This window comes from Chaetodon trifascialis, chromosome 11, assembly GCF_039877785.1.
Source record: "Chaetodon trifascialis isolate fChaTrf1 chromosome 11, fChaTrf1.hap1, whole genome shotgun sequence".
Classification (NCBI taxonomy): domain Eukaryota; kingdom Metazoa; phylum Chordata; class Actinopteri; order Chaetodontiformes; family Chaetodontidae; genus Chaetodon; species Chaetodon trifascialis.
Window position 1 is genome coordinate 18,518,851 of NC_092066.1, and position 9,807 is coordinate 18,528,657.

Genomic DNA, 9,807 nt, shown 5'->3' on the forward strand with positions numbered 1-9,807 from the left:
TAAAAAAGCCCTGGCAAAAGGCACAGTTGTGGCTGCTTTTTTTTCTTACAGTGTTTGAAGACACTATAAAAACATGAAATTACAGTCACATTTTCAGGAAAAAGAATTGATTGCTCCATTATTCCGTTGTGTCCATCGTAAAGAATAGGATGTGGTTTTGCATTAGTGCTTCTCTTGACAAGAAAGGACATTTTGTTTCAGAATCTGCCCTCAGCAACACGAGGTGTGATTGCGTTTCTGCGATGTCAAGCCAGGTTGTGTGTTTCTAAAACATCTCTGCTGTAATTGGGTCTTGAATGTGCATGTGTGTGTGATTGTACACGGTTGTGTGTGTCTGTATGTGATGTGATGCGATGAGTTTAGAGTGGGGACCACCGTGAGAACGATGGAGGGAGCCACGTGACTCTGTTGCCATGGCGTTCAGGTTGTCGTGCAATTGGTGGTACTCTGGTGGGCGGCAGACTGAAAACTCTCTCATCTGTTTGTCTCCCATCGTCTCTGTTTGTCTTTTTTAAAGCAGAAAACTGGTGCAGTGAGACAGGAAACACGCTGTTTTTGGAACAGCTCTTTTAAAAAACCTGAACTCTAGAATGTGCTGTAGTGATTATGCACTGAAGTGTGAGCAGCAGCTTATGGTTCTGCTACTGCGAGGTCCAAAAAGGCTCAACCCCAGTCTGATAAATTAATACCCAGCGTCTCCTCACTCATGTGATAAACGCTCTGGTGCTTTGAAGCCTCGCATTGCGCAGTGTGCGTTGGATCTGTTCTGCATTACCAAGCAAGGGGAGCGGATCGAGAGGGGAGGGAAACAGAGGTGGGGGTGTGAGAGAGACGGCGGGAGGGGGTTTGCGGAGAGCACAGGAGTGAAGGGGAAAGAGAGAAATAGCTAGAAAGAGAGAGAAAGATGTGGGGGGATTCTCCAAACTCCCATTTTCTGCAGTGCTGTGCATGGCTCAGTGTTTAGAGAGGGTGGGAGGCAAAGAGAGAGAGAGAGACGCCATCATCCAGTCTGCCACAGGGGACTCTACAGCTAGAGCGCTCCCCCCTCCTCTCCGCCTTTCTCCGTCCCTCCTTTCCTTTCTCCATCTGTCTTGGAGCCTGCCCTTCCTCCCTGCCTTGCTCAGTCTGGGCTTGGGAAGGCTGGACTTCCCCCCTGTAAGTCACTGGATAACATTTAGATGGTGGCGGGAGGTGGAAGAGGTTTAGAGAGACGGACGGAGGCGGCAAGCTCCAGAGAAAAGCAAAGGAAATATTGATCGCATCCAGGGGGATTCCATTGCTCTTGCAAGCGACTTCAATCCTGGAAAACAGGGGGAGATGCTATGAGGAGGCGCATTTGGTCGGGGATGTAGGGGTCCGCCGCAGCCCCTCTCTGGAGAGTTCAACTGGGGCATTTTTACCGTAGTCGAGCGTTGGAACGCGGGGATTCGGTGGCGCTTTGAGCTTCAGGTTGCAGGGCTGAGCTCAGCCTTGGGGGTCCACTCAGAGAGGAGCATACAGGGCTTCTGCTGGGGAGCGCCAGGGGCTCAGCACAGCTCAGCACCATGCCTGAGGCCAACTACCTGTTCTCTGTGTCCTGGGGATACATCAAGGTGTGTCCTAGAGTAGAACTGGCATAGATGGGACTGTGTGTGCATGTATGCATGTGTCTGTGGGGGTGAGTGTGCGCACGCGCATGCGTGTGTGGCTGTGTATGTGTGTGTGCACATGCTGTACAATCACATCTTTTCACTGTCACCGATGAAATGTCTCAGATTTCTGACATTGATTTAGTTGTGTTTCAATTACACACTCGAATGTGTTTGATTAGATCAGAGTGATTCTTTCATCCTGCTCCAGCTCAGCGGAGGCGTGCACGGAGAAAAACTGGCGCATTTTGTTTCCCTGGCAGAATTGAGCATAAACATTATGACACTGTCTATTGTATATTATGCACTGTGTTTTTGTTTGTTGAAATGCGAGGCAGTCAAGTGTCTTAGTGGCAAACTCGAACCAGGACCAAGAAGACATAAACACAGACCTTATATGGTGCAAAAAAAAAACCATGAGACCATGTTCTCATGGGACATGTTCCAGTGGAAAATAACAGGAAATACTTTATTCCTCTGCTGGGAATCAGCAGTAAGATATCGTAATGAATGTTTATTTATTTGCGCACATCATTTAACCTTATGCGTAATTTTTTTCCATCTCTGTGCTTTCAGTTCAAGAGGATGCTGAACCGGGAGCTAAGCCACCTGTCTGAGATGAGCCGCTCAGGCAACCAAGTGTCCGAGTACATCTCCAACACCTTCCTAGGTGAGCCCTGCAGCACACGCACACACACACACACACACACACACACACACACACACACACACACACACACACACACACACACATTGTACCATCACATACCACATCACATCTATATGTGGCAGAGGTTGTGAGGTTACCCAAAGCATGTGCTAAGTACTGGAGAAGCTCATAGGTCTGATCCACTGCTCTCAAACCAGTCCGATCTGGTCTGGAGGGGAGAGACACAGAGTCCCCTCTGACTGCAGAGAGATTTAGAGGGAGGACGGGAGGATGGTTGTACTCAGAGAAGGCTTCCCTCTGGAGAGATCAGGGGCAAAGGGGGATGGGGGGGTTGTGTGCATAGGGTGCCATCAGGTCCAGATAGACACTGCATTATTCATCAGGAAGACAGCAGCATTTCCTTTTCTCTGTAAAGCCCGGCAGCGTTTCGTGACTCACGGCCAGCCAGTAAATGGCTAGTCTGCCCGGCAGGCTTTCCAACCAAATCATCACCAGCATACACCCAGACAGCCAGCCTATCGGGGCTGCGTGCACAGTCCTGCTCGTGCTAGTAAACACAGCTCCGTCTTCTCACCTCAGAGAAGCAAAACCTCAAAGGCGAGAGAGGCGACAGGCGCATGGTGAAGACGCTGCGCCTAACAATAGAAGTGGTGCAGTGAAAGAGATTTCTGCATGATAGAGCTGCTTGGGGAGAAGAGACAAACACGAGAGCAGGGAGAGAGAAACTCAGCTTATCTTTGAAGCTTAGTGGTTTTGGTGTCATCTGCATTGCAGCTAACACCTGTCAGGTGGAGGGAGATCATTCTCTTCCTGTGCTTTGTGGAGGATGCAGCTGAGATATATATATATATATATATATTTTGTCTCACTGCGGTGTATGTGTGCTACAGACTGAGGGAGGCTTGCTCTCACACACGTACAAGCAGTAAGATCACATGCGCTAAACAAACCCGCATACGAACAAGTTCGTCCTCCCCTGAACATTTTGGCTTAATGTGAACCAGCTTTCCACCATTCTGAGGATTGTTATTACAACAGGGCTGAGATTCTCAGAATGCTCGTCACCAAAGCATTTCATAACATCTCATTAGCACCTCCTGACCCTTTGTCATTCTGATAGACTGATCACCTGTTATATGTCTTTTTTTCCCATGTAAGTTTTCAATTTTTTGCTTTTTGGCTGTTGAGAGACATGTGTTTTTAGCAAAGTTAAGTGTAACTGAAGGATTGCTTGCTAATTAAACAGCTGTCAGTGTGGCTTTAATGTGTTGTCACATAGGTGTGAGAGGTCAACTATCTCCCCATGTTAACTTTGTTCACTCACAGTACAGCAGCAACACAAGCCCAGCTTTACCAGCGTCTCCTTGCCTCACCTCAAAGCCACCTTAAAAAAAAAAAAACATTTTCTCATTTCTCCCATCCTCTTTTTGTGTCCTCTATTTTCATTTTCTGCAGACAAGCAGAATGAGTTGGAGCTTCCGTGTCCAGTTCCGAAGTCGAGGGAGAGGAAGAGGAGGCAAGGTCAGCAGCAGCAACAGCAGCAGCAGCAGCAGCAGCAGCAGGGTGGCATGATGACTCAGATCAGTGGAGTGAGGAAGGTCAGCCACACGCCCAGCATCTCTGGAAGCTCCGGCAATCGTTTCGGGGTCAAGACGGACCAGGAGGAGCTGCTTTCGAAGGTAAGCAACAGACAGAATATACAGCAGCCAAAAAGAAAAAAAACAAACCACGTGATTCATGACACGTCTTGTCCGCTCTCTAACAGGACCTGGAGGACGTCAACAAATGGGGCCTGAATATTTTCAGAGTGGCCGAGCACTCCCATAACCGACCGCTCACCTGCATCATGTACACCATCTTTCAGGTCAGTGCCGTGCCTCTTCATCCTCCTCGTGCTCCACCTCCTCGTCAAGCGTGAAAGTCTTCATACGTGCACACATGGCTATAGCAGGCACAGCCCACGTCAGCGCGTTCAGCATGTTCTCTGTTAGGCTCAGCCGTCAGTGTCACTACAGGAACATCTGCTAGAGGGACATTAGCAGCTGACATTGATTTCTAGCTGTGAATCATCCTGGCAGGAGAGCAAATTGTATTTATTTCCAGCCTTTTTCTGTAGTATATGATTCACAATTTGCAAAACACACTTCCAGAATTAATTTTTCAGGTCACATCAGTGGTCTGCTGGCAGACACGTTTCACTCTTAGAGACGTTTGAAAGTACATCCGTCGTGCTGTAATGTCTTCAGGAAGAAAACACGTCTCACTGTTGAAGGACTTGTTTTTCTCATTTTCTTCCCATGTGTCGCAAGCAGGAGCGAGACCTGATGAGGACGTTCAAGATTCCAGCGGACACCTTCGTGACGTTCATGCTGACCCTGGAGGGCCACTATCATTCCGACGTGGCCTACCACAACAGCCTGCACGCCGCTGACGTAGCCCAGTCCACGCACATCCTCCTGTCCACACCCGCACTGGACGTAAGTTGCTTGTTCTGATCATGCAGCCTTTCATTACTTTTCCTAATAAAGCGCGTTTTTTCCTTGCGTAATCAACTCATGACGCCATGAAAGTGTGGCACCAACCCCCGCACTTTTTCTCAAGCTACTAATTAGGATTTAATGAGGTTATTTGCATGACCGTCGCCAATACTGTCTTGCCTCAGAAACCGCATTCCTGAGAGGATGACACATGGAAGAACCAGCCGCAATCCATTGTCTAATACCTCACCTTGTTTGGCCAGTTTGTCTGTGAAGCTCATGTCTTTGTTCTTCCTCTTCCTCTTCAAACACAGGCGGTCTTCACTGATCTGGAGATCTTGGCAGCCATTTTTGCTGCAGCCATTCATGACGTGGACCACCCAGGAGTGTCCAACCAGTTCCTCATCAACACCAGTAAGTCCTCTTTGTCTGTCATCCATCAAAGAAGTCAACAGATCTCCTCGACATTTATTTAGTCTACGTTTAGGGAGAAACATTTGCATGGTCTAATTGGGTCTGTCTCCAAAGGCAACAACGTGGGTTTTTGGGGACATTGCATTTAATTTCTCCCTTCCTGTCATTTCTCCCTCTGCCTTTAGACTCCGAGCTGGCTCTGATGTACAACGATGAGTCAGTGCTGGAGAACCACCACCTGGCCGTGGGCTTTAAACTGCTGCAGGAAGACAATTGCGACATCTTCCAAAACCTCACCAAGAAGCAGAGGCAGACGCTCCGGAGGATGGTCATAGACATGGTGAGCAAACGTCTGCACGTCTGAGTGAAGCCAGCTTTAGCCCTCAGAGTGATGTCTTAACTACTTTATTGCTTCCCTCCGGAATCATTTTTCACATCCTTCTCCGTGTGCTCTGCTCTTCCAGGTGTTGGCAACTGACATGTCCAAACACATGAGCCTGCTGGCTGATCTGAAGACGATGGTGGAAACCAAGAAAGTGACGAGCTCTGGAGTGCTGCTGCTGGACAACTACACAGACAGGATGCAGGTAAGAGGCTTGTACACAGACAGTGACGCAAACACTCTGCTACACACCAAAGAGATCCAAGTTTTTAAACTGTCTTCTTCTCTGCAGGTTTTGCGGAACATGGTTCACTGTGCGGACCTGAGCAACCCGACGAAGCCTCTGGATCTGTACCGGCAGTGGACAGACAGGATCATGGACGAGTTCTTCCACCAGGGTGACAGAGAGAGGGAGAGGGGGATGGAGATCAGCCCCATGTGTGACAAACACACAGCTTCAGTGGAGAGAACACAGGTGGAGAACACACACACACACACACACACACACACACACACACACACACACACACACACACACATCTGCAGTAACTCCAAAAGTACAAAGTTAATGCTGTTGTACTGACATGAGCGTGTGTTGTCTGGTCTAGGTTGGCTTCATTGATTACATTGTCCATCCTCTGTGGGAGACGTGGGCTGACCTGGTGCACCCTGACGCCCAGGACATCCTGGACACACTGGAGGACAACAGGAACTGGTACCAGAGTATGATCCCCCAGAGTCCCTCCCCTCCCTTCTACACCAGCGACAGGGAGGGCGGCCCACACGGAGAGGTGGAGGGGGGGCCTGTGGCGAGTAAATTTCAGTTTGAACTGACGCTGGATGACCAGGATGGAGCCGGGGAGAGCGGGGAAATGGACACCGCTGACGGCGTGTCGCTCCAAGACCATCCCTCCGATCCGGACGGGGTGGAAATGGCGACGCGTGACGTCTCCCCAGCAGAAACATAGCTGAACTGACGCCGTTCTCCGAGCGCAGCAGGTTTTGCTGTTTTGGCTGAATTCATTTAATTGCAGTGGAGCAATCCTGCAATCTGGCTCTTTGGAGCTGCCTGGCTAAGAGGGCCTGACTGAATGTGGGGCACCCCTGCAAACGAGGCTTGGAAACCCTGTGGCAGTTTGTTTTTGAGCCCCCTAGAAGGGAGCTGGAAGAGTCTGCTCTTTAAAGAAGGGACTACTGTCGGACTGCAGAGGCAGGGCTGAATCTTTGTCCTCACAGACAAAGAAGGTGAAGTGGACGATACGGGACTGGTAAAAATTCCAAAATTGCACTTCAGGACGTTTTTTTTATGTTCATTTAAATTCTTTTCATTGTGTCGGGATGGGAGGCCACCTGGTGAAGTGTCTAACCAAAACTACTGGTCAGCAACTTATTTGTAACCAAGTCGACTTTTCTAACACTTGTCTAAAAACAAACAAAAAATGTTGTGTGCCTTTTTTTAACAACCATGTCTTTTTGTAAGTGTTTTTATAATTTATTGAACACATTCATGTAGCTGTAAAATGTGTCCGAGTTTCTCCGAAAAGGACACATTTGTCTCACACAGTCTTCCTGATGTTCTGGCAATAGTATAAGCCTGTTCTCACTAAAGTGTCCAATGGATGTATCTCTAAAATCAGTTGACTTCCCAGCACAATTTGCACTTTGTGGCATAGGATGAAGAGAGATGAAAGCATCAGTAATTTACAGAAAACCAAATTTATTTATTTATTTTTTTCAATAATTCATTTCATAAACAATTTGATAACTAAGATCAGATTCCCTGAAAGTGGAAAGACATTTTTGTATTTTTGAGTCCAAAAACCTAAAGAAAAGCTCCAAAGATCCTGTAAAGAAAGCACTTTGATGATCTCACTGCCACCTCTGACAAGTGTGACTGAAGAGTCGCCAGTGTGTTACTACCAATTACTCAACGAAATTCTGTCAAAAATCTCCAAGATAAAGGCTTAAAAAAAAAAAAAAAAAAAACCTCACCTTTTATTGTGCGGAACCATTCCAGCATGGCAAACCTGTTTCCGCCTTGTAATTCTCCTTTTCATGAGCTCACACACCTGTTGTGGTTAACAGACTCCTTCACACCGTGACTCATTCTGAACTTTGAATGACTGTAAGACTGTGTGCACATCTGAAACGGACACCAGTTAGTGATAGATTCATCGTATCTCGTAGTTTTAATTCCAGCACTTTGAATATGTCGACAGTTCGGCAGCTGGTTGCCGATCTGTCCAACACTACCTGAAAGGTACCACGTTGTAAGGCGCAGCCTTCACAATAAAAGGGTGGTTGGCTGGATATCGTGTCATGACACGATATCTCCTGTGTGTTTGCGTGTGTGCATGTGAGTGTGTAAGTGGTCTCAGAGTTGCACAACCTTGTTGCACCCTTCAGCTGTTTGTAACAGTGTATTTATTATCTTATTCTTATATATGATAATATTGATATTGATTGTTAATATTCCCTGTATTTGTTATTATTTATATGCACTACCACGTGTCAAATCACAGTTTGACTGAACTTGTCTGGTGGTTCTGATTTATTGTATTTCGCAAGCTGTTTTGCTATAAGACCATAACATGAAGTTATGCACTTCAGTTCTGACAATTTTTGAAATGTATGTTCGGTTTCAAAACTCCAGCTGGAAATGTTTGTGCAGTGTGAACCAACAGCACCTCACCTGAGGTGCAGAAGACGTCTGGCTTTTGTTTCTGTCTTTGTGTTCCCGGCGAAGTATGAAGGCTGGATATTTACCGCGGTATATTGTGTACGGTGACGGGTCATTGTACAGCTATATTTGCTGAAATATATAACATTGTTTCAAATATATTTTTTCAGTGTTTTCCTCACAATATATGGTAAATTGGTATATGTTGTGCTCAACAAATGTTTTCTATCAGATTATTAAAATTGGCATGTATTACAGAATTTTCTGCTCTGTGTGTTACTGGATCACATTGTCGTGAATGTATATTTACCTTCTTCTCAGAACTGTTGACACAACCCTGGAGCAAGAGTGATGAAATGTTTGAATGAATTTTCGACCTGCGTGCCGTTTCCCTCACCTCCGTTCAGATGCGCTGCACAATTTAAATAAGTCCTCGGAGCCACGGTCACAAACATGATGCAGCATTTACAAAATAGCAGCTGATGTGGTTTTATTCACGTCACAGTTCCAGTTCTGCAAATGTGAGGGGAAAACCAGGTGGAAGTGACAGAAAACAACTTGATTCAGACTTAAATCACTTCCCTGCAGTGACCTCACTGACATAGCTTCCCTCTGATTTGAGCTCAATAGCTGCTGGACGCTGCGCCAGCAATGTAAACAGGAAGGGTAGAGATAATGATGCTATGTGCTGAGCCCTCAGGGCGCCCACTCTCCCGTGGCCGCGAGCACCTTGACCCAAGCAGATAAGCATCTGGAATACGTGATGAACAGGAGGGCGCGTATGAAGCCGCGAGATGACTCCTACAGATTTCAGTTTCAACAAAACAGACGAGGGAAGACTCGACTGAAGGCGTTTACTGATTGAATCTTATCTCAGCCGCTCGTATTATGTGAGAGCTCAGTAGCTCTCCTGACAATGTTATAATTTTAGTCTTTGTGGTGACAGGCTTTGTGGGTTGATTTAGGGTTTGGTACCACTTATACTGCCATTAGTTCTCAGCTCATGAGCTGAGATGCAGAGCGCTGCTTGTCTTTAAAGTCTGCCACGTATTTTATTACATTTATCTAGTCATTGCTCTTTAAAAAGGCGCTCATTAGCTAGCTATGAAAATGATCTGTGTGGAGAGAAAACTGGCAGCACTCACAAGACTGATCCAAAGGTCCTTTGTTCCTGACACAATACAAAATACACTGACCTTAAATATGCTGTGTGTAAGCCATATGTGATGTATAATCAGCGAATCAATGGGTCAGTTTGGAAGACGATTTCTGAAACCTTGATTTCGTTTACTTTGGAGTTTGTGGATGTCTGGATGACAACAAGAAACCTTTTTCTTCAGATTCAGCAAAAATGAGGCAACTGTTTATGGTAAACACGGCCGCAGACGAGGACTAGCGTTTTCCATGGTGGTGGTCCATACTGCCATGGCAATGGGCAGCCTGTTTGTTTGAAACTCTAACACAAGTCTTGTGGTCTGTTGGTGAGTGACGTCAGCAGGGTGAGGGCAGACTGCCCTGGCCCCGACAGCAGTGTCTGCGAGCTGGCTGGTTTCAGG

At 46.8% G+C, this 9,807-nt stretch overlaps 1 protein-coding gene across 2 annotated transcripts in view; it reads left to right on the forward strand.

Moving 5' to 3' along the window:
* The window catches only part of LOC139338366 (3',5'-cyclic-AMP phosphodiesterase 4B-like), a 48,327-nt gene extending 39,816 nt beyond the window's left edge, over window positions 1-8,511 (forward strand). For both annotated transcript variants that reach the window (XM_070973293.1, XM_070973295.1), the window contains 9 exons: window positions 2,205-2,298; window positions 3,754-3,977; window positions 4,064-4,162; window positions 4,611-4,775; window positions 5,090-5,189; window positions 5,375-5,529; window positions 5,654-5,776; window positions 5,864-6,046; window positions 6,180-8,511. In XM_070973293.1, coding sequence (XP_070829394.1) covers window positions 2,205-2,298; window positions 3,754-3,977; window positions 4,064-4,162; window positions 4,611-4,775; window positions 5,090-5,189; window positions 5,375-5,529; window positions 5,654-5,776; window positions 5,864-6,046; window positions 6,180-6,539 — 1,503 coding nt within the window. In that variant the 3' untranslated portion in view covers window positions 6,540-8,511. The remainder of the gene's footprint in view (window positions 1-2,204; window positions 2,299-3,753; window positions 3,978-4,063; window positions 4,163-4,610; window positions 4,776-5,089; window positions 5,190-5,374; window positions 5,530-5,653; window positions 5,777-5,863; window positions 6,047-6,179) is intronic.
* Window positions 8,512-9,807: the final 1,296 nt, after the last annotated feature.